This window comes from Epinephelus lanceolatus, chromosome 19 (assembly GCF_041903045.1).
Source record: "Epinephelus lanceolatus isolate andai-2023 chromosome 19, ASM4190304v1, whole genome shotgun sequence".
In the NCBI taxonomy this organism is placed as follows: Eukaryota; Metazoa; Chordata; class Actinopteri; order Perciformes; family Serranidae; genus Epinephelus; species Epinephelus lanceolatus.
In genome coordinates this window covers 35,539,675-35,565,530 of record NC_135752.1, presented here as the reverse complement: position 1 = coordinate 35,565,530, position 25,856 = coordinate 35,539,675, and the positions used below count along the sequence as shown (strand labels likewise).

The following is a 25,856-nucleotide window of genomic DNA, read 5'->3' as shown; positions in this document are numbered from 1 at the left end:
AAACTGAGTCATTCTCGTTTAACAATGTCATTAAGTGCCTGCAGAAATGTCCTGGATAAGCTGGAAGATGTAGGTGAAAACTCTGGCTCTTATTCCTCCATGCAGCCCTGTCGCCGAGAAATGAAGTTTATATACAACTAAATTAAAACCACAAATATATTTTTTTAGGGTAATGTTGAATCATGTCTCCATTAACATAATGAAGAAATGTAGCTAAGTAACATACCCAGCAGGTAGCAAAAATGTTGATACTAAATGTATCAGCAAAATGTTCACTGACAATGTATTTAATTTGTTTTCCACTAAATTAGTGGCCTCATACTGCACTATCCCCTCATAGTGACCACAGCAATATATTTTTATTATTACCTTTCTTATTAAAGCTTGGGTAGGCAGTTTAATTTTGGCTTCATTGGGCAAAAATCCCGTAATAAACTTTCAACATATTGTAATTGAAGTGGTCTGAGAGAGCACTAGATTTCTGCACCTCATCTTGGCTCTGTTTTCAGGCTGTAGAAAATCTGTGACGAGGCCAATCGCAGCTCATTTCAGAGAGAGGACATCCCTATTTGCTGTTCTACAAATGCAGATGCGTGTGCACGTCCCTTCAGATGAAAGCCTGATTCAATGGTGGAGAATCCTGCAGAGAAAGTTGCTATTCCAGCATTGGCAACAGCTGCCTACACTGCAAAGCAACCCAAAAACGAAGATGGATGTATCAGAAAGAGAGTTTGACAATAATGAAACAAATCATTCGTCAGTATTGGTGAAGTGTTTCATAGATGGAGAGAAAATGTTGCTAATAATTTAGCCTTCTGCTAACCAGAGCCAAAGGATCACAGCTGCGACTCCAAGGTCACCTTTACGTGGCTAACATTAGCAAGAGCCTTGAATCATAGCGTGTCCTCCGCCTCGCTCCCCGTCAATACAGACCTCCTTACTGGGAGAAGAGCGGGCAGCAGCTCTGGAGGCTGACCCCCAGGCAGCAGCAACTCAAATCCAGCTTGCATAAAAACCAGCTCTGGGGTATCAGACAGCCCTGACTCCCCTTTGGATCAGCAAACTTTCTGTTGCTGCCATTACACAGGTTAGACCTGTAGCTGCTGTTGGCCACCAGCTCACGCCAGGGTTGCGCCAGCCGCATGTGGGCGCACAAATGGTCAGAAATTGTCAAGCGTAAATAAACACGTACATTTACAAGTGCTTTACCATTAGCCTATTACAGAAAACATACAGTTAAAATAATACAAGAACTGGAGAGCTGACAGCATTTTGACAAGTCAATGCAAAAACTGTGGGGCACTATCATGAACCAAAATATCTAAAGTATAGATATCTCCCTTTGGTTTTAGAGACTTTCTCAAAGAAAAACGTGATTTACAAAGCAGTTATGTTGATGCGACTGTGGTTTCACATTCACGTTTATGTAGCTAACATTAATTACTGAGAGCATCGAATCATAGTTTGCCCTCTGCTTCACTCCCTGCTGCTACAAACCACCTTGCTGGGAGGAGAGTGGGCAGCAGCTCTAGATATAGACCCCCAGTCAGCAGCAACCTGAATCCAGCCAGTGCAAACCCCAGCTCCAGGGTACTAGACTGGCGTTATCCTGACCGGGAAGCAGCAAACTTTCTGTTGCTGCCATTACACAGCTTATGCAGGATTTATACTTCTACGTCAAATTGACGCCGTACTTACAGGGTAGGCTCTGTGTCTTTTTAGAGCCTACACTGCAACAGACCCTGTCTATTATCCACAAAATAGCATTTAAGTCTTGTGTGTGTCAAATAAAACTTTGTGGGCAGCTCCTGTCTTTTAGAGGAGCTGTATGGAAACATGTTCTCCATCGACGTTGATGTAGAACTGACATGTTAATGCAAAAACTATCATTAGTCATCATACAACCAAAAAATATCAAATATAGCCTAAATGTCTTCCTTTGCTTTCTGATTCTTTCTCAGGAGAAAAGCAGAGCAGCTATGTTCCTTTAGGCAAAAGAAAACATGCACTTTAATTTCATTTAAACGCTGAGATGAGTGGGCTGAAAACAGGCTACACCAATTCTGACTGTGACTGTCAGATTTTCCTGCAGATTTTTTTTTCATTCTGCAGAATAAAAAAGGGACTTGGCATTTTTAGGTACATTAGGCAGACTGTGATTTATTTTGCACCCAAACAGATATCCTCACGCTGTGTCCTGCTGTGTAGTGTTGGGTAGTTATCTTTGACCACACAGGCAGCAAGTTTATGTTTCTGCCAGCACTCCGGACCTTCGTCTTCCAGCCGTGGCGACAGTCCCACCTTATTAGGTTCAAAGTGTTTAATCTGTTCACTGGTTCTTTCCTCGTCCCAGTTGTGTCATATGACCCTTTCTGCTCTATTATCCGCTATTATCCTGCAGCATTATCACCCCTCGTTACTCCTCGCCTCATGGTGCTTTTCTGCGAGCTCTATTAATGTTTGGTTGGTTTGGAAAACAAGCGGTGGCTAATTTCACTGATTATTTCCTCCCCTCTGATTGAAGGTGCTGATCACTGAAATCAGCTGCTCTGGTGTCTTGGAGTGGAATAAAAATCTGCAAACTCACAGCTCCTGATAGCACTTTAGATGAGATCCAAATGTTTCAAGATAATATCTCAAAGTACACAGAGCCTGATGGTTGATGCTGTTATCTAAGATACAAAGCCTGATAGGGTCCAGTTAGATGTGTGAGAGGGCTACTCTATATATTTGAACGGTCTCTGATGCTTTTAGGTTGTAGGAAGTCCTCTTAACAAACAGATATTTCATATGAATGGTTTTGTTTTGTACATGGAAAACTGGACAATGATTAAACCACACTGACAACTGAAAGCCAGAAGGAGACACTGACTATGTTTAAATGCACCAGCAATTGCCCAAAATTTGGCACCAATATCCACATGGACTTAATGATGAACCGATTAGATTGTGATGGTCATTAGTCAAAGGTCACTGTGACCTCATCTGTCTCATTCTTGTGACACAATATCTTCAATATCTTTGATATTGATCCTCAAATTTAGCACAAATGTTCACTTTGAGTCAAGGATTACCTGATTACATTTTAGTGGTCAAGGGTCAAGGTCACTGTCACCTTGTGTCCGTCTCAGTCTCGAGAAGGCCCTGAGGAAATTTCCTCAAATTTGACACAAATGTCCACAAAGACTTAATGAACTGATTAGATTTTGGTGGTCATAGGTAAAAAGTCCCTATGACCTTGTCTGTCTTATTCTTGTGACATGATATCTCAAGAATTCCTTGAGGGATTTTTTTTTCAAACTTGGTACAAACCTTCACTTTGAGTCAAGGATTACCTGATTTGATTTTGATGGTTTAAGGTCAAGGTCACTGTGACCTTGTGTCTGTGTCCATCTCGAGAAAGCCTTGAGGAAATTTCTTACCATTTGGCACAACCGTCCACTTGGACTTTTGAATAAACTGATGAGAATTTGGTGGTTGAAGGTCAAGGTCACTGTGACCTCACAACAAATTTTCACACAAATATGAATAAATACAGCATGACATTTTTTTGGTGGCCAAGGCTCAGCTGGAGGCAAAACAATTCTCCACACTGTGTCAGGTCACTCACTCTTTGGGACCGTAAGTGTTACTTGAATAAGTAAACACTGACCAACGGGACCAGACTGGCCGACCCACATGCTCTCACCCAGTGGATGGATGATGTCACAGGAAGCCAATCTTACAAAGGAGGACCACACTCGAATGGTTTCCTCTAGTTTGTTTTTCTATCAAAGCTAACGTTAGCTAATGTGCTAAAAGTTAGCATTCCAGAGAAATCCAATATTCCTCTTAATCCCTCCCCAGTTTCTGATGAGGTGGACATGATAACCCTTAATACACATAACGTTTTTCATCCCTACAACAGGAAATACTTTCTCCCTAACCTGATATGAAGTGTGCGCTGCACATGTGAGCATTTTTGATGATGGCCTCCGTCCAGTCCTTTGGTCTTATCACATTTAACCATAGTTGTCTTTGTTTTTGTTGACGGGCAGTGGCGGCTGGTTTTGAGCCATGACTCCTACTATTCTGGCTCCCAATAACACAACAAGACAAACACATTTTAACACTCCTATGTAGCCTACAGCCCTGTGGGGGAGAGGCAGGTTTTGCCCCAGCTAATAAAATGATGCCATTGTGACGTCTGCCCTAAAAGGGTCTATCAAGCCTGATGTGTACAAAACTTAATATAGGGGGCAAAAATCCCGGGGGCTCCTGCCTAAAAATATTATTTAGTTAGATTTTCTAGTATAAAGTAATATGTGACTTCATATAATTCATATCTACATATCCTAGTAGTAGTAGTAGCCTGTAGGACCTGGTATTGTAGTATCAACAGCTTGCTAGTGTTGTTAGCTCGCTAGCTAGCAATCATTAGCATTGCTATCTATCTAGAATTAGCCATCATTTTTAGCAAAGACATCCTGAAATAAAAACAATTAGCCTAAAGGAAAGGCTAGAAATCTCCTGAACAGTCCATTAATGGATCAGGGTTGCATTTTTAGTTTGTTTTCTTTAGTTAGATGGCTTGTTTTGAGCTTGCCTCAGGCAAAGGGTGTCGTGCCCAACAATTGAGGCAAGATTTTCTTTTTTGTACTATAACAACAAAATTGTCTGCTCTACTAATTTGTTTCTCCCAACGGTGTGTTGGTTTGCTTCATCATCCTGCACATACTGAGCTCAGATCCAAATACTTTTTAATTTAACTGAAAAATAACTTTGCTCTTAAGGGGGGCATCTTCCTCCATTTTGAAATTTTCTGTTTTCATCTCTGTTCAGAAGAAAAACATCAATATAACAGCTGATTTTAAGCAGTTATGTAACTCTTATTTTTAAGGCTGTTTATTTCCATGTTTCATCCTTGTCATTATCTTTTTATTAAATCACTTATTTTTCAGTTTTATCCGTGTACTGAGTGACAAGCCTCTTGTCTGACAGTCCTCTCAAAAAGCTGAATGCCCCATCAAACTGTGTCTGTCACAACAGTGTATGTCACAGCAAATTTCCATCAAACAAACCTCAAAAATGCCACAAGTCTGTCAGCGCTCATCAACCTATCTATTGTCTTCTGCCCAGAAACTAAACGGAGCACACTAATCTTGAAAACTGCGATGGGGGGAAACTGGATATAGACACAATCTGTGCTTTAATGGACTTCACAACATCTGGGCTTTAATTATTCATCTGATGAACGAACCGAAATACTCAGGTAGCAGAAGCACAGCTGTGGAAGCTGTCAGCACATTTTTCTGATACATGACAGGAAATTAATTATACAATATGTTCGGCGGGCCTTTTAAACTCCATCAGAAAAGACTATGGAGTCATTTAGTGTGGTTACATATTTGGGTTCAGCTGATCAAACATACAGCTCATTATAATTCTGCTTATTCCACCTCAGTCCATCTGTATTCATGTGTCTCCTCTCATAACACATCATTGTTTGGATTGGTTCAAAGTCACATGATGACCCTCTTGCTATGAAAAAGGTAATTGGGATGAGTGCAACAACAAAACAAAGGCACAGTGAATGCAAATTTGCAAACACACACACACACACACAGGAGACCAATTAAGGACAAAGGATTGTCAGCCAGCAACGCTTTCGTGAAAATTCTGTCAACACAATAAAGATAACAAAACCACAAAAGTGCTGCTCAGGCAACAAACTGTCTTGTTTAGTCTGAGAGGGTCAGTGCGCTCAAAGTGGAAGTCTTTCTCCCCGTTCTGTATTATAATTTTCCTTTGAACGATATCCTTGACGTTACTTAACATAGAAACACAAGATCATAATGGATAAAGTAACAACCCCATGTGACCACCAGCTTTAATTGTTTCCATTTTGTTTCTGACGTATCATGTTTTGTTTGTCATTTTCTCATGGCGGATAGCCCTAACTAGTGTTATGATAATACCCATGAGCCTTGGCTGTTGTTTCTGTAAGAATAAGCCAATCAGAGGCATCAAGTAAATTTAAAATGCTTTGTTGTTGCAGTTGGGAACAAAACACACTGCCATACTAGAAGTGGATTTGCTGCTGATTACCACATCACACCACTGTTGCTTTTTGTCTTGTAATTTTCTTCTTAAAGGCTCAGTTTGTTCTTCTTTCTCTCAGGTTCTTCTTAAAGGTTCACTCCTAAACAAACAGACCAGGTGATTAAAACCAGTAAAAACACTGAATAAAGCAGTTTTGCGTTACAAATCAGTGTCTACGCCTCAGCGCTAGCGATAGCTGTGGCCGGAAGGATTATGTTTTTTCAGGTTGTTCATCCACTTGTACGTCTATATATATGTATATATATATATATATATATATATATATATATACGTTCCATTCTCGGGAGCTCAATATCTCAAAGAACTCTTTGAGGGAATCTCTCAAATTAGGCTCAATGGTCCACTTGACTCTTTGGTGGTCATAGGTCAAAGGTCACTGTGACCTCCTCTGTCTCATTCTAATGACACGATATCTTTGCCTGTGCCTTCAGGATTTTTTTTTTTCTTCAAATTTGGCTCAAACATTCACTTTGAGTCAAGGATTACCTGATTTGAATTTGGTGGTTAAAGGTCAAGGTCACTGTGACCTTGTATCCATCTTATTCTCATTAACGCATTATCTAATATCGATGTAACCCTGACTCTAACACCTTGAGGGAATTTCCTCAAATTTGGCACAAACGTCCATGATGGTCAAAAGTCATCGTGACTGCACAAAATATAGTTTGGACCATAACTTAAGAATTAGTATGCTAATTATGACAATATTTCACATAAATGACACATTTATGTGGAGACATTTGGTCAGATACTGAATTGGTGACACTAATCATGAAACTGTGCTGATTGTATAGATCCTCTGTGCTGCCAGGGGAAGACGTTTGTGAAGCGTCCATGTTTTCACAGACATGGATGTAAACTGTAATTGTAACTTGAGTGGTCCATGGAGGCATACAACTGCAGGGCAGTAATTCTAGTTGCTAATAATTTGCGTCTGTTTGTTGTCATCATGTAGTCTCTGTAGTTTTGTGTCTCTTTGTGATCTTGTGCTTCCTTGTGATCATTTTGAGTCTCTTTGTTGTTGCTTTGCCCCTTTTGTTAGTTGCTGTGAGTCTCTGTGTGTCTCTTCGCAGCTATTCTGAAACCGTCTTTTGTAGTCAAGTTCCTTTGTGGTCTTTTTTGAGTCACTTCCTGGTCAGTATGTGTCTCTTTGTGGGTGAGGGCCCGGGGTCCTGACACTTTTGGCCCCTGGGCCTGTGCCCAGCAGCCCATTCAGTAATCAATCCATGAGTTATCTGTATTCATTTGCTGGCTTATTTCATGGTATCTTGTCTTTTCTCATCTTGTCTCAGCCCAGTCAGCAGATGAAAATGTTGGCATTGTTTCGAACCACAGATATGCTACACTTGTACGTTTCATACGTATCTTATCAGTGTTTCTAAAGTGATGTAGTTACTATTACATACATATGAACTGACTTTGTCATCGGGAGGGGGTGGTCAGAGTGTGAAAACTAGGTGAGACGGCTGCCAGGCTGCAGACCACTGTTTGAGACCAACACACAACAAAACTGGTTGTTTTTCAACAAGACATTAGTGGCATTTCCTGCAGTGATTGTGCTACCAAAACCGGGTGTTTTGCCTAACTGTAACCAAGTGTTTTTGTGCCTAAACCTAACCAGGCGTTAACCACAGCTTTATTGAAACGTTAAGTCTCAACATATACGCTACATAATAAGGTACAAATGCAAATGACCGTGTTTTTAAGAGGGTACAATTCCAACATTTATTCTGGTGATTTGGTTGACACTTTAGTTTCGTATCTTTAAGCTGCAGATTTCTCAACACTGTTATCTTTTTGTCACATAACAGAATTTTAAGCTCTGAAATCTGATGTTTCTTGCAAAAATGCACCTTGGGAGTCGTAGTTACCCATTCCTACTTCAGCTTTTATGTACACAGGCTTGTGCCTTTGACTTTTTTTAATCAGGGAACCAGGCATTTTCTGACACAGATGTTCATCTTTTGGGTGGATGATTCAACCAGGAGAGCTTCATGCCGATCCTAACCATAGAAAGAGCCGCAGCTGTGAGTCATGCAACATTGTGTGTGGAAAAAATTTTGTCTATGGATTTTCACATCCGGAACCAGGACCCAAAATACATCCTCCCACATCACTCTATTTAGCCATGCAGATGCACGTCTTAGAGATCCATTACAGCAAAGGTGAACGGCATTTAGCTGCAGCTCTTCCAGCATTTAAATGTTATATTTAAAAAACTCTAAAGCAATGTGTTTTGACTTGATTAATGTTGCAATTACTCTGGATTATCCACAGAACACTCTGTCCAAACTACCCTTTGAATGTGGGGGAAAGGACTGGAACTCCGGCATTTTGGCAAGAGTCATTTGAATGCAGAGTTAAAAATTCTGTATTACACGCACCATTTATTTCACCTCAAACAGTGAGGTGAAATAATGTATTTGAAAGTGTAATAGACTTATAAATGAAGCTTCAGCAGTCTGAATTACACAAATCAAGTGGGTATCTCCCAAAGTTACACTCTTTTTAGTGCTAAGTTCCGTCTTTGTGTTACTCTGACTTCATCTCTGAAACAAAAGAAACAGGAATTTAACACTAAAACACAGTAAAAAGATTGATCTGTCTAACTCCAGACCACTGAAGCATCACATTATCTAAGCGAGGCGTGAAAGTTGTCCGTGGGTTTGTGACTGAATGACACTTGTCACATCACACATATTGATTCGGATCCATTGTGATAGAAATATCGATTGGTGCAGCTTCACAAGCGGGCAGGACTTCAGCTCTCTGTTTGTCATTGATCCTGTGATGAAGCTGCTGTTCACTTGATTTAGAAATGTTTGTTTTACATTGCAAACTTCAAGCAGCAATTTTCAAGCATTAATGAGTATGGCTGCAACTAACAAGTATTTTAATTGTCGATTAATCCGTCAGTTATTTTCTGGATTAGTCAATTAGCTGCTTGCTCGAGAAAATGTCATGAGTCCGCACACTGTAGCTGCCTTACATGCACTTTATTGGCACTTCCATAAGTTGTACATCTACTTTTTCATGTTTTTTATGCTATTCTTTTTGTCCAGCACCTGCCTTAAACTGTTTTTGTATGTACCCGCCTGCTATGTCCTTTATGTCTACAAAACGCCAGATAATAGTGTAAAATGTCCATCAGTGTTTCTCAGAGCCCGAGATGACGTCCTCAATTGTCTTGTTTTGTCCACAACCCAAAGATATTCAGTTTACTGTCACAGAGGAGGAAAGAATGCAGAAAATATTCACATTTAAAAAGCTGAAATCAGAGAATTTAGATGTCTTTTTCTCAAAAGTAAACTGATTAATCGATAACCAAATAAGTTGGTGATTAATTTAATGGCAGACAACTAAGCGATATATTAATCAAAGTCAGCTACTTAAAGATACTTTGATTAGCTTTGATTATGACTGGAGGAAGCATTATAGACATATGTTCTGACAGAGTGGAGTAAAATGTCACTTCATACCGTAAGGAACTGAAAAATGTAAAGTCTACACCTGCCATTGTGACTAATGACCACGTCAGTTATTATAAATTATTTATTCACTTTCACTTCAGAGTGCACACTACGTTTGTTTGAAATTTTCTGCTCACCTGTGGCTTTGATTGTGATGATTTGATTTATATATTAATCTGATAGCTGTATGGGTTTTTTTAATGCTGTAAAAATATCAAGTAATACTTTTATTTAATCATGTAGACCTTTTGGATCAAGTTTACCATAAAGTGTGGTAATAAAATCAGCGTACCAGAACCTCTAAAGCTCCCAGATTAACATGCTGGATCTTGTTTCTTTGTTTCAAAGTCTAAAAAAGACAAATTGTCATTTTACAGGGGGTTATGCCGGACTATTTCTCATCATGGGAAGTATATGTACTCTCTTGTAGGCTACTTTGTCCACCAGAGAGGACAGAGCAGTTCATTTTTCAATTGTAAAATGCTCCACTGAGGCTGCATCTTAGTCTCAGATAGGTCAAATCAGACAGGTTTATTAGCGGATAGCCCCTTGAGATGAACGATCTCATTTTCAAGAGGGGCGAACACAAAACATACAATATACTATATTACAGTGGACACGATTCAGTACATGTACATGGCTCTCGTTTACCAACCCACCCCCACATCATTCCCATAAGCCTACAATACCAGCACGTAATAAAAGAGATGTATGTACCATAAAACACCTGGTGCATCAATATAATGATAATAATACTAATACTGCTAATAGTAGTACAGCATCCGTCACAATACTGGAGGGCAGGTAGACATCGTCATTAGAAACTGTAACATGATGCTTTAAGAATGGATCATAAAATCTTATTTTAATGGGAATTTTTTTTTTTGTCAGAGGGAGCTTTGAATTTAAAGGCATATCTGCCAATTTTTTTGTTGGTTTTGGGAACTAAAAAACATATAATACATGTCTAAGTGTGTATGAGGATATAGGTATTGTTTAAAATAAAAAGGATAATTAAAAGAGATACATTTAAAAATGCACTGGAGCCAATGGTAATGTCTTTGTAATGTCTTTTACACTGTGTGGTAACCAGATCAACGTTCCATACGTAAAACAGTGATGAGTTCGGTCAGGACCCTTTAAAATAAGACTACAGAGGCTATTGTTGAGAGGTTGAGGAAATATTTCTAGTAAACAATGTCAATATAGTCTGGTATCGGCAGTAACGCCTGTGTAACAGTTCTTTTCTTTGTGTGAAAATGAAAAATGAAATTTTAAATGATACAATTTACATAGATTGCAGCTTAATTTAAACAATCAGATATTTGATAGCTGCCATACCTTATGTCATAGTAATGACGTCTAAATCCACAATTCTGTATCCCTCCGCATAGCCTCCTAACCATAGAAACTAGTTGGCTAGCTAGCTATTTAGTTTGTCACCAGTTTGTTAGCCAGCTAACTAACTAGCAAACAAACCGCTATAAAATAGCGCAGCACGAATGATTCCAAAAAGCCGGAACTAAGTTAACTTGTTAGCACTTGCGGTTCCCTCGATTAGCTAGCTAGCTGACTCGACCCTCGAGTGCTTAAAAGCTAGTCAGTTAGCTAGCTAATCGAGGGAACCGCAAGTGCTAAAAAGAACTGCTACAAAAACTGCTACAATAGAGCACAACAGGAATAAGTCCTATAACCCTGAAATGAGTCTGCATTTTAGCACTCGCGATTCCCTCAATTAGCCAGCTAGCTAACTAGCCAGCTAACAAACTGCTACAACAGAGTGCTGCAAGAGTTCTAAAACATGGAAATTAGTTAGCATTTTAGCACTTGCAGTTCCCTCGTCTCAGAGTCAATGGATCTTTTTGAATGGGTTTTTGGTTAGATAGGCCTATATAAAATAAATGGGCTAATGTTGAAGTCAGTGTATAGTTCATTTATAGTCTAACATTAGCTTTTTACTTCTGGTGATTGCATTTGCACTTCAGTAAGCCCTCAGCACGCCCTCGCTTCAGGAGATGCTCGCCAATTAGCGCACGGACACGTGCATCGCCAGCACAAGCTTCAAGTGGCAACAATTCAGCAGTGAGACTTCCACAATTAAGTTTAGCACAGAGAATAAACACCTTTTTCCTTCTCCTTTTTCAATGTGTGTGCGTGAGTGATTAAGAGTGAGAATCCTGCCATGTTACTCTAACCGTAATAACAGGCCTACTTTTGTGTATTTTCCAGTTTGCCTTTGTTAATTAAACGCTGCATCACGACAGGTGCTAGCTTAGATAATCGCTTGTTCAGGTTAAGTTAGTTAGCTCTCATAACTTCTATCACGTATAATCGTATTGTGAATGGATTAGACTTGTTTAAAGGAAAATTGTGGATGTATATTTGTGGTTAGGTTTAGGGCTAATGGTTTGGTTCAGGCTTTGGTATGGGGAAACACATGTCAACATGGAAACAGTATGACACAACACTGTTCTGGGCTACTGTAGAAACAAAATGGCCGATGCTGTGGAGGAGGACCCGCTCCGTATGTAGATATAAACGGCTCATTCGAAGGTAACAAAAACACCATTTTTAATTTCAGGTGATTATACACTCATGAAAACATAGTTATGAATATTGTAAACAATTTCGGCTGATATGTGAGGCTAAATCATAAACTGGGCTGCTCATCAAAAATGTTGCGTGTTTACGAGTGTCAAGTGGCGTTATTTTCAGTCAAATTAAACTTAAATGATTCAGAACATCAAAGTTGTAGAGCTACATCAAGAGCAAAAGTTTTTCTGTGTGTGTGTGTGTGTGTGTGTGTGTGTGTGTGTGTGTCAACATCTGCTGCTGAGTGGCTGCCTAAATAATTGCAAGCTGTGAGAGCTGAAATGAGTTTCTTGATGACGGCGGTTTTGACACATTGAGCGGTAATGCAGGTACATATCCAGACATTTAAAAAGGAAAAGGGGCTATTTATTTTCTGTCTGGAGATGAAAAACAGCAGAACAAGAGAACAAAGTGCTCGTGCTGTCGACAACTCACAGAGGATATTTTCCCCTGACTTAATTCCTTGGTGATATAAACGACAGCAGCAGCAGTACTTCCTTTTTGCTCGAGCAGTGCGTAAATGACACTCTAATGTAGATTAAAGTGAGACTGCACCATGAGGGCTTTTCAGTGTGTGTTGGGCTGCTGGTTGTTGTGAGGGTGGACCACAAAGTATGTGTGTGTGGGGGGGTTGTGTGTGTGTAAATGCTGCTCTGTGCTGTTTTTGAACTAAGCTGCTGGAGATGGCATTTTAGCATGCACGGCAGAGCGGTTTGCCTGTCTATGCATTTCTTCTTTTTTTCTGTAGTTTCTCCCCCCTCCTCTTCGCTCGGCTCCTGTCATGCTTAACTGCCCTGTCTCTCTGCTACACCATCACCAGTGTGTGTGTGTGTGTGTGTGTGTGTGTGTGTGTGTGTGTGTGTGTGTGTGTTCTCGGTATGTTGTGTGTGTGTGAAAAGTGGAGGTAAGCTCAACTGGGCTCTGGCTGTGCTGGCGAGATAACCCCACTCCTGATAAGTGCAGCAGGACAGTGACAGAAACACCCAGAGTTGTGCTCCTGGGGCATTTTCAAAGATTTTTTTGTCTCGTCGCTTGAAATGATTCCTCCCTTGTTTTTCCACTCTTCCCAGATAAAGAAGTCCCCACAGCCGCCCCCTCCACCCAGCCTCCAGCGGCAACACCAGGGAGCACAAAGGAAAGCAGCCCCAAAGCCAAAAGCTCATTGGCTGGAGGTTTGCTACAATCAGTGCTGACTCAAAAAGGACGACTTGTCTCCCAGAAAGGGGAGATCCTGCCCTCGGCTCTGCCCCAGAACCTGCTCCCTCTCCTGGGCAGAGGACTCAGCGTCGGCTCCCTCCCTGGAAGTCATTCCCTGGAGCATCAAAGCGGGGGATTACTGAGGAGGGTAAAACCCCCGCCATCAGCTGCAGTGTCAGGCCGAGGCAGCGGTCCAACTGAGCCTCTTCCCACAGACACACACTCCCAGCTGCCTCGCACACAAACACACACACATGCCCCTGAGCAGGAGGAGATCACCACTGTGGGCACGATGCTGGAAGGAGACACAGACACAGAGACAGAGACAGAGACACCTTCATCAGGTACAAGTAGTCATCGTTTAGTTTGACATATGCATACTAACAGCTTACACTGGTGCAAAGTAATTGAGATATATTTACTCATGTGCTGTATCAAGTACAGCTTTGAGGTACTTGTGCTTTACTTGAATACTTCTAATTCATACTTTATACTCCACTACATTTCAGACATTAATATTGTACTTTCTATCCATGCTCTATGGACTAAAATATCCTGAGACCCTGTATCCTCACATGAGGACATCACATTTTGGGTTTACTTTACCTTATACTTCATTCTTATTAACTTAGACCTGTTGTCCTCATTTGTGGACACTTTTTTGTGCCATCTAGTGGTAGTAAGAGCACAATACACTAATCCATGTAAAAACAAGATGGCAGCTATCTCTGCCAAGTCTGTTTGCAGCCGATCCTGACACAAAAGTGGACAAAACCTGATCACATTTGATGGTTGAAACTTGTTGATTTCTGATTCACACTGTTAATTACGAAATTTGAAGACATTAGGACTTTATTATCGTCTCGTTTTAGGACATTGGGACTTAATTATCATTGACAACGTTTAGTTTTTATACTTATCAGGTCCTACTGATCCCACATAGCTGGGAGAAATTCAAAGAGTATACCAAACAAAAGTTCAGATCTCAACTACTGGACAGATTGCAATGAAAATTTCTACATACTCATGTTGCCCAGATGATGAACCCTAACGACTCTGGGGATCCTCTGATGACTTTTCCCTTCAGCACTATCGCGAGGTTATGTGTGAAAGGTCTCCAACAACTATTGCATTGATTTTCACAAACTTCAGTTCAGGCATTCATGATGAACCTTCATCCCTTTCCTCTAACTTTTCCTCTAGCGCCATGATCAGGTCAACATTTTACTTGTATTACTGGATTGTTATGAATGATGCAGCATTTTACTGTTGTAGCTGCTCGATGTGGAGCTAAAATTTAAACACTGAATTCTGAAATACAGTGGAGTGTAAGTGTGAAGTGGCATAAAATGGTTGTACCTCAAAAAAAAAAGTACCTCAAATTTGTACTTAAAGTTGGGGTAGACAGGAATCTGGAAAAGGCAAAAACAACACAGCAGAATCTGAAAATCCTCCCTCCTCCTGCAGCTCTCCCTCTCAGTCCTAAGCCCCTCCCACCAGATGACCACAAGCATATGCAAGTGTCTCCCCATACACTGATTTATTGTAAAGTTGCACCCAGCTCATCTACTCAGCCCCTCTTTGCCTCGCTCTTACTCTCTCTGTTTATCAGGCCGCAAATGAGACAGGAATTAGCTGCTAGCCATACCGCCGTCCCTTCTCCTTGCTCCCTGCCACTGTGGACTGCTTCACCGAAAGAAGAGCATGCAGCAGCTTGGTTGATAGCTGTGGTGGCTCAAGTTCAGTCAGCACAAACACTCCAGCGCCGGGTGTCACAACAGGTTGATGGCCAGGGGCAGCAAAGGGTCTAACCTGTGTAACAGCAGCAACAGAAAGTTTGCTAATCAAGTGGGGAGTTTTGGCTGTCTGGTTCTCCCGAGCTGGGGTTTGCGCTGGCTGGATTTGGGTTGCTGTGGCTACTGACTGGGGGTCCATCTTCGAAGCTGCTGCTGGCTGTCCTTCCAGCGAGATGGTCTGTAGCGGTGGGGAGTGAAGCGGAGGACATACTGTGATTTGAGGCTCTAGCTAATGTTAGCGACATAAACATGAACTTAAAGCTGCAGCCGTGAGTCCTTGACTGCGGTTAGCGGAAGGCTAAAATATTAGCAGCATTTTATTCTGTTTATTGTCAGAACCCCTTTTGATCAGTCTGTCTTCATTTTGTTGGGTTGTTGTTGCCAACGCTGGGACAGCAACTTTCTCTGCAGTATTCTCCACCATTGAATCAGGCTTTGACCATCTGAAGGGACATGCACGTGCATCTGCATTTGTAGAACAGCCAATAGGAACACCCTCTCTTTGAACTGACCTGTGATTGGCCAGAGTCTCCAGTCATGGCCTAGATTTTCTAAAGCCTGAAAACATAGCTAAGAGGTTTTGCAGAAGTTGTTTTCCCAATGCTGCCCTCATGAAACAGCCTACCCCAGCTTTAAGTTTAGTACTTGAATAAGTGTACTTGATTAAATGCCACCACTGTACTTAAATAACATACTGAAGGCAGGGCTTTTGCTGCTGATGTAGGTTTTCTTTTTACATTGTGATACTGTGTAATTACTGATAGTACCAGAATCTGAACACTTCACCCATCACTGATCTCACATCAATCTTTAGAGGAGCGGAGAATGTGATTATTTATTTCAAGTCACTGTTAACAGCCTCGCTGTGCCTCCTTGTGTCTGCTGTGTAGCCGCTTTGATCCCTGTAATTTCCGTCATTAATTATACACAGCAGGGATTTCCAATGAGTTTCCAGTCAGGCTCACATTAAAGGGATTACAAGGCAGGGTTGAGAACAAAAAGAAATATTAAAAATAAAAAAAGGCCAGTGCAAAATAAACTGCTCTGCTGCTCTCTCCTCCAGCTTTGTCGAACTGCATGGTGAATTTCTCAGACCCAGAGGGATACATCGACTCCACTGATGACCCCCCTCTGCCCGACGGCACCTTCTTGCACTGCACCTACACTGTGACCGTGTACACCGGCTACGGAGTGGAGCTGCAGGTACACAGCGACAGCACGATGCAGTGCAAACACAAACAGACTGCAGATAAGCCATCGCATTCACTGTTAGCTGTGTCGCTGGTTATCATGCTGGACATCATGTTGCAGTGAGGTGTGTTTGTATCAGTGTGTTGTGATCTGATCTGATCTCAGGTGGAACTCTGCCTCCTAGTGGCAGCTGCTGCTGTCTGTATATGTGCACGGTGGTAGGTTCAAGCTTTTGATTCGACACATACTCAACATTTCTCTACTTTTGTCCTCCAGTACTGTGCTTGAAATATACATATATACAACAATACAATATGTACAACACAGATAAGATGGTATGTACAATATATAATATAAAATATGAGATATTATACATATACATAGTTGTAATATAATATAAGGGTTTAGTGCATAACAATAAACATATTAAGAGGAAAAACAAAGAAAAAAACAAATGCAAAGGTCATAAATAGAAAAAATTACAATCAAAATACATGAAAAAATATATTTTTAAAAATGATTATATCCACTGTATGAACACTGACATTAATTTATATTAAGGAACAAATAAAGAACTATGTACATGCTTAAAGGTTAAGTGTGTAGGATTTAGGGGGATATATTGGCAGAAATGGAATATAATATAATAAGTATGTTTTCTTTAGTGTATAAGCACCTGAAAATAAGAGTTGTTGTGTTTTTATTACCTTAGATTGAGGGGTTTATTTCGTGTTTTCACTTTTTCGCATTAGCCACCATATTTAAAAGCCCGTCTGCAACCAGCAGCATTGGGAGAACACTGATTTGTGACTTGAAACTGCTTTATTCAGTGTTTTAACTGGTTTAAATCACCTGGTCTGTTTGTTTCGAAAAGGGAAAGACCTCTGTGGAAAATTCTGCTCCTGCTTAAAACCTCCTGAACGTCTCAATCTTAAGTTATCAGAGAAAAAAGGTGAGCATACATTAACAGGTGTTAGGGGAGCTTCTCTTCTTTGGAGAAATACTGATTTGTAACCTGAAACTGCTTTATTCAGTTTTCGTTACTGGTTTAAATCACCTGGTCTTTTCGTTTTAGAGAGGAGGAGACCTCTGTGGATAATATGGCTCCCAGTAAAAACCTCCTGAACAATGAACGCTGAAGAAATTTAGTTTCAGCTGGTTGTAGTCTTCAGTCCTCACCACCAAAATCCTACACAGTGGACTTTTAATCATTCAGAAAACAGAAGTACCTTCAAAACATTACTGCAACGGCAGACTTAATATCTTATTTTCAAACACTGGCAAAACAGCACTCTTTTTCTCTCAATCACAGGCACACACACTGTGTTCATCATTTTATACTTATGAAGACCGTCGCTGACTTAATTTATTCCCTAGTACCTACCACTAACCTTGAGATAAGATAAGATAAGATACACCGTTATTGATACCACATCTGAGAAAGTCCAGTGTTACAGCAGTCAATGCTAGCTGTGTAACATGTAGAGTGCGTGCATAGTGGTTCATACGTCTTTTAAAAAATATTTAACAAAACTGGCTACACACCTGAGAGGCCTACCTTCTTACTCATTTGTCTCCATGCATCATTGGTCCTATTTTTGTCTCTGTATTTCCACAAGATTCGCCAGTGAAAAACATTTGAAATTAACTTTCCTGCCAATTCTGCTGTGGCATTTTCTTTCCATCCGTAAAGAGATGCATTTCCTTGCATTAAACACTAGGAGGTGTACTTCAAATTCTACATAGTAATACCAGCCCTTCGCACTCCCAGCTCGTCAAATACTGCTGCTTTGTCAGTGATTACAGCGTCAGACACGGATGCACCAAGACACTCTTCATGGCGATATGATATGCATCAAGCGGCAGCTATTTCTGACGCCGCCAGCAGCTACGATGGTATTAAGAGCGAGAAAGTTCGTAAAGGGTGGGAGGGAGGGGAGATAAATTGAACAAACAAACCCTGGACTTTCACCCAGGAGTTAATCAACATAGTGTGCTAGTATATGTAGGATACTATGTTTGGTACGTATTTGACATGACGTATGTCACGTGACTTTACGTTAGGTTTGTAACAACCATTCTTATTTAAGCCATACCGTGATGTTTTTTCCGAAACCTTACCACATGATTTTCTTGCCTAAACTTGAGGAAATAAGTGTAAAAACAAGGTGTTTTTATAAGTTTATTTTGAAAAAGACTGTCTACATGTAACCATCAGAAATTATAAATGTAAAAAATTGTAAATTGGAAACATATTTTGAAAAGACACGGTGCGTTTAACAAGACGCTGTTGGTGAATGTCCAAAACTGATGCAGGAAGGCACCTAGCGCATCATATTTTGATGCTTTAGTCCACTGATAAAGTGGCGGTATTTGACGAGTTGGGATGAGAACGGGTTGGAAATACAGACACAAAACAAGTCTGTGTGGTAATGAGGCAGTACCCTGACCCTAACCTTACCCTAATTCTAGCTTTAAAAAAGTCTGAAATATCCCTACGATGCAGATATGTCTTCACTCATAAGGTTTAAACCTGAAATTGGTCCTCACAAAGACAGCAACACAAGCCCACGCACACAAACACAGACACAGAATGTAATTTCGGTTCACTGCAGCTGACAGTTTTATTGGTTCGGCGCTCAGATTTCATATATTACCAAACAAAATAACAAAATGGATTCTGTTTCCCTCCAACGTCTGACAACTATCAACACATTTTGGAACAACAGCTGCACTCTTGGAGAAATTTGCAACATCATGATGCAAATTGAAACCCAGAGACAATGACAGAGCTGATTCTGTGCTACAAACAATGGACTCTGGAGCATTAGCTCCTGAATTTGAGCAAGAAGATTAAGACCGAAAATAAGTTACAGCTGAAAATGAAGCTGTTTATTCAATCCGTTTTTATGAAGCTTTACCTCTATTGTGAGCATTTGTCTCCATAGTTTACTGAAACCTGCAGGAACTGTTAAAGGCGCTGATTTGTTGCAGACGCAGCACATGTACATTTATATAAATCTAACAACATATAGACACTTAAACGGTTTGTAAAGAATGATGAAGTTCATAAGTGTGTGAACACAGTATGGCAAAGGAAGTGTGGCGGGACGCAATAGCTTGTCAAGCTACGCAAGCCATAGATGTTTATGGTCTCATTTATACCTCCTTTACGTACAAATATAGATACATCTGTTTCAAACATAAATCTCACTACCCTAATATTTCCATGTGTCCTTTATGATAGCATAGATACAGCCAATCGATGGCACTAGAAGGCGGAGTTAATAGACACAACAAACGAGGTGACAATGAGGTCATAATAATTTACCTTTTAACGGAGGCAGCGTCGTAGAAGGTGGTGGACTGCAAGGCCATTGAATACATTGTAATGTATGGACGGAGAAGTCTTTCACAATATTAGCAATTTGTTCCGTTACAACATTTTTTAAACGTCTTTGTCGTCTCCTACAGTCGTAACTCGCTTGAACTACGCTACATTGACCCCACGAACATGCACAAATATGGACGAAATGAATGCAGATGAAACTGTTGTCGTGAACCTGGTATCTCCAGAGTACCTTTAGGAAGTTTCTTCAAATTTGGCACAGACATCCACTTGGACTCAGTGATGAACTGCTTAGAATTTGTTGGTCAAAGGTCAAGGTCACTTTGACCTTGCATCTGTCTTATACTTTTGAATGTGATAGCTTAGGAACACCTTGAGGGATATTCTTAAAATTTGGCACAAACATCCACTTGGACTCAGCGACAAACTGATTGGAATACGGTGGTCAAAAGTCAAAGATCAAGGTCACTGTGACCTCATCCGTCGTATTCTCGTGAACCCAGTATCTCAAGAGTACCTTGAGGGAATTTCTTCAAATTTGGCACAAAGGTCCACTTAGGCTCAGTAATGGACAGAGTAGAATTTGGTGGTCACAGCTTAAGGTTACCATGACCTTGCGTCTGTCTTATTCTTGTGAACGTGATATTTCAGGAACACCTTGAGAGATATTCTTCAAATTTGGCACAAACATCCACTTGGACTCAGTGATAACCTGATGAAAATATGATTGTCAAAAGTCAAAGATCAAGGTCACTGTGACCTCGTCTGTCATATTCTCGTGAACCCAGTATCTCAAGAGTACCTTGAGGGAGTTTCTTCAAATTTGGCACAAACATCCACTTAGATTCAGTGATGAACTGAGTAGAATTTGGTGGTCACAACTTAAGGTCACCATGACCTTGCATCTGTCTTATTCTTATGAATGTGATAGCTTAGGAACACCTTGAGGGATATTCTTCAAATTAGGCACAAACATCCACTTGGACTCAGCAATAAATTGATTGGAATATGGTGGTCAAAAGTCAAAGATCAAGGTCACTGTGACCTTGTCTGTTTTATTCTCATGACCCAGGTATCTCAAGAGTACCTTGGGGAAGTTTCTTTAAATTTGGCACAAAAGTCTACTTAGACTCACTGGTGAAGTGAGTAGAATTTGGTGGTCACAGCTTAAGGTCACCATGACCTTGCATCTGTCTTATGTTATATCTCAGGAACACCTTGAGAGATATTCCTCAAATTTGGCACAAACATCCACTTGGACTCAGTTATAAACTGATTAGAATATGGTGGTCAAAAGTCAAAGATCAAAGTCACTGTGACCTCACAAAGCATGTTTTCAGCCATAACTCAAGAATCCATACTCTAATTATGACAAAATTTCACACAAATGTCTAACAGAATAAAATAATGAGGTGCTGACATTTTAAATCCAAAAGGTCAAAGGTCAACTTCACCGTGACATCATAATGTTCTGCAAAAATACCTTTCGGGCTACTACATCACATCTCAGGAACAGAAGGGGAGACATGTGGTCAGATAATGAATTGGTGACACTAATCTTGGGTGATCACCTTGAACCTGTGCTGACTGTATAGCTCATCTGTGCTGCCGGAGAGAAGATGTGTGTGAAGCATCCATGTTTTCACAGACATGGATGTAAACTGTTAACTGCAACTTGTCTGGTTTGCAGAGGCACACAATCATGAGGCGGTAATTCTAGTTTTTTTGTTTGTGTTCCTTTGTGATCATTGTTTCCGCTCTCTTATGAGGTTTTTGTGGGTCTGTGAACGCAGCACAGGCAGAACTATGAACAAGTTGTTTTCCTCCCAGCTCCTCAGATTTTTCCACACATGGAGTGGTCCTCTCAGACATCTGATTGGACCCAATCAAGCTTTTGGTGGCAGGAAATTACAATGTTTTGAATGGTGGTGTAAAAAATTTGACTTGAAGTTTAGCATGACACTGGTTTGAGCTGTTTGACTCACTTCAGTATAAAACTAGAAAATCACAGATTATAAAGTTGGTATCACAGAGTTTATTTTCTTTCAGTAAGTTTTTTAACGAGCTCACAGCATAGGTGATTCTGTCGATCTTAGATTAATGAGAGGTAATAACAAACATCCCTTAAGAGTATCTCTTAAGCGCAACCTGAGTACCATTAAGTCTTATTTACCACTGCAATATCTGAATTAAAAAAGACAAAACTTAACTTGGAAGTAGACACTTTCCTCATCTTTACTTTTAAACTTGTGTCATCCTGTGTGTTCAGGTGAAGAGCGTGAACCTCTCAGAAGGCGAGCAGCTGTCTATCAGGGGTGCAGATGAACGAGGCGCCCTTCTGGTCCTGGCCAATCACACGCTGCTGGTTGAAGGTCAGGTGATCCGCAGTCCCACCAACACTCTGTCCGTCTACTACCGCTCTGCACCGGAGGCGAGCATGGGCATCTTCCAGCTGCACTATCAGAGTGAGTGTGGACACAAATTTAAATATTCATATATATATATTTAACACCCTATACAAATTCAATAGATGTGAATTCTTCATTAGCGCCTGGGGGGGTGTTTGTACCCTGTATACATGCTAATTGCATCATCAAAAAACTTCTCGTCTAATCACTTAGCACGGTGATTGAATCTGTCGTGTGAATTAGCTGATGAGAGCTCTGATTAATTGGCTCTCGTCTCATTAGGAGGCTGAGGATATGGGAGTTTGTATAGAGCGTGTGTGTGGTGTGTATGTTTCTGTATATGTGTGTTTGGCTGTGCCAGCCCATAATGGATATGACAAGGACTGGAAAGGAGGAAGCATCAGAGTGTTAAGACCCACCTGTGCCATTAATCACAGCCATCTAATCCTCTTACATCAGCGGCAGGTAGGGGAACAGCACAGAGTCTCAGCGACTAAGATTAAAATGCCTCCGCAGACAGAGATATGCTCAAGATGAGGCATGAAAAACAGTGTTTAGGGAATAAAAACAACACAAACAGAGCAGGAATATTATCACTTACAGCTTACAAAGCTCATTTAATTATGATTATTTAATTAAAATTCACCCGTGAGTGTGTGATTTCTCAAGTGATCCTCCAAATAGAGTGGAAACAGAAACATTGACCTAAAGTGCTAATTTACAAACATTTTACAGCTGACTTAATTAATTAAAGGGTGGCTCCATTATTTCATTCTTTTTTTCAGTCTGTAGCCTCCCAGTAGTGTTCCTTATGTATTTAAATTTTGGTCAAAGAGCATATTTTTTAGTCTCAAAATCATAGACTCCCGTTTTGAAGCCTTGAATTTGTCATTGGTTGTGTTTTTTTGGCGCCACAAGTGACCGTATTTGGGTAAGAGGGTGGAGCTGTGGAGGAGCCGAGGACACTATCGGCAGACAGCCTGTCACTGAAACCGAATGATGCGTATCTTTAAGCCTTAAAGCAGCTGTGCGGAACTTTACGTTTTCGTTGATTATAGCGCCCCCTTTGGTTGAAGCGATATGACACCCACAGCCTGGTGTCGTAAAATTCCGACTGCAGCCGGCATTTGGCTTCATTTGTAAAATCTCGACTGCAACCGGCAATTACCGCATGCTTTTGTTTTGAAAAGCGAGAGGAAAATCATAAATGTTCTGGTGTAGCTCTGAATTTCTTATAAACTGAGGACATCTGCCTGCTATATTTGTGTTCATGGTCACAGTCACAGATAATTTTGTGGCGTTTGTTGTAACATTACGAGACAAAAGCGGTTCACATCAGCTAATGTTACATTTAGCTTGCTTATAACGTCTATGTCGTCATATATTGAAGTGAAACAACGTCTAACAAGTTGCGGTATATTGTCTATGTTGGAGCCATTTTTAGTTACTCATTTAAATACATGAGAAATGTCACCATCTGGTGTTGACCAGTGGTATTAACGAAAGGCCTTTATAATCAGGTGACTAGTTGCATGCAGGTGTGCAACAAACAGTGAATGCTGAGAGAGCACACAGTCTTTTACTGCTCTGCTCTGCTCTGCTCCGTTTTGTTTTGATACTCGACACTTACTGACACAATATTGAACGCTATTTTTTGGATATCAATCGATCGAGTGATATTAGCGTATGTTTGTTTATTTGTACTTTTTAGTTCATTTGATTTATTTGATGCATGTTAGAGCTCAGAGCCAACACATGCACACGCTCACACAATCCACACATAACCAACCGGACAGACTACAATCAATTTCAACAAACCAAGTAAGTGCAATAACAAACAAAACTTGAAGCATGTAAAGGAACTCTCGACGGCATAAAGGCTTTAGCTTAGCATCAAGTTAAAGAAAGCTATTGACCTAATAGTCTAAATAAAAACAAATATGATATACCTGTCGATTAGGAAAAGGGCCAACTTGGGATCAGTTTTAAAACCTTTCAAATCTCTCAGCTCTCTCCACTTGGTGAATGCCCGACCGAGGTTTACACGCGTCTGGGCTCGAGCCCTGTCACTGTCCCGTTTAGTCTTCTTCTGTTCTTCTGTTCTTCGGTTCTTTTTCTTTTAGATGGTGCTCCTTCTTTATCCGCCATGACATCGAAAGTACAACCAAGTCCTTTTAGATACATCTCTGGTAAAACTGTTATGTGTTCAGCAATGCCTGTTGCGTACCGCTTACTCAACGAACACTCTGTGTAAACACGGCTCCTTCTTCTTCTCTCAATTTATTGGCGGATCACAAACAACTTCCAGGTGCATACCACCACCTACTGTACAAGAGTGTGCAACATCATGTCATTTAGCCTGTTTCTTAAATCCTACTCGTAAACACTGCTCCTTCTTCTGTGGTTTAATGGCTGCGGGCCGCTGCGGGCGTGCAGACTTACTTCCACCTCCGGGTGCCGTATTCTGGTTTGGTGACTTCCGCTGTCCGTCCGACCCGCGCGAGGCTACGCTAAATAGCCATATAGAGAAAGGCTTTTTGTCACTGTTGGGTTCAAATAAATATACGGATCTTCAAGGGGAGGTGATACAAACTAGGGACAGTTTTATAAATGGTAAAAAGTTCCGCACAGCTACTTTAATAAAATGTTAACGGGTGAGTTATATTAAAATTCACCCCCTGTACAGTTGTCATAAACAGGGAAATTAGCTACAGAGAACAAAATTGTCTCTTGTATAAGACTGTAAACATGTTTATTTCTACTGTACAGTTGGGTATTTTAACATGGAGGTCAATGGGGAATGACTAGCTTCTGGAGCCAGCTTCAAGTAGCCATTAGAGGAACTGCAGTTTTTGGCACTTCAGTGTTGGCTTCAGCCCTGGAGGTTGCCGCTTGGTCAAACAAGGGCTGCCCCCGACTAAGAATTTTCCTAGTCGACCAATAGTCGTCATTTAGGTCGACTAGTCGCCCACATGCTTACCATATTAATGTAATTATTAAATGATATATTTTGGTGGTTTGAGTTGAAGGTGTGAGAAAGAATAGTATCAGTAACATTGTTAACACTGTGCTACATTACAGAGAAATACAAAACCGTACTAATGAACCTTCATTAATATAGGCCTATATTTTATCTACAAGTGCACGTCACACACTGAGCGAGCTGCCTGTTAATGACGCTGTGGGCTAATGGGCATGTAGCTACTTCCATGTTTCACATGATACGTCATGTTTGTCGTCGACCGATGAAGATGAGTTTACATATCACCTTGGGTTCATCCTTCACCTTCTCAAAATGATCCCACACTTTGGATTTCCTGCCCCACATGTTATTAACTAGCCTGTGGAATAACCGCAGGTACTGGGCTTTATGTGCTTTAGCCTTCCCTTCATCCAGAGCAAGCACTCTACTTCACGCCAACATTTTTACTACTGCAGATATTCTGTATAATAGTAACCAGACACACCAAAGCATCTCAGCTGAAAAAAATGCTGCACCTCCAAAGTGCTCTGAAGAGTTTCCTAAGAAGCACCTGGGGTTTTCAGCTGGGAAGAAACGCTTTGGAGGACACGGGGCCTTAGCCTTGTGACTGACTGGAATAAACTCTTGCCATGACAGGGTAATACTTCCTGTCCTTTTATCCTGTAATGCCTTTTAAACTCTTCTGATGTGTTCTGCAAACTGCAGCTGTGGTAGTTACAGTTGTATTTAGTATTAACTGCAGAAGTAGAAGCAGCAGTAGTAGAAATA

The 25,856-nt window shown here is 40.7% G+C and overlaps 1 protein-coding gene across 2 annotated transcripts in view; it reads left to right on the top strand.

Moving 5' to 3' along the window:
• Positions 1-25,856, top strand: part of sez6l (seizure related 6 homolog (mouse)-like) — a 106,109-nt gene that overhangs the window by 41,002 nt on the left and 39,251 nt on the right. For both annotated transcript variants that reach the window (XM_033647678.2, XM_033647677.2), the window contains exons 2-4: positions 13,235-13,705; positions 16,221-16,360; positions 21,967-22,162. In XM_033647678.2, coding sequence (XP_033503569.2) covers positions 13,235-13,705; positions 16,221-16,360; positions 21,967-22,162 — 807 coding nt within the window. The remainder of the gene's footprint in view (positions 1-13,234; positions 13,706-16,220; positions 16,361-21,966; positions 22,163-25,856) is intronic.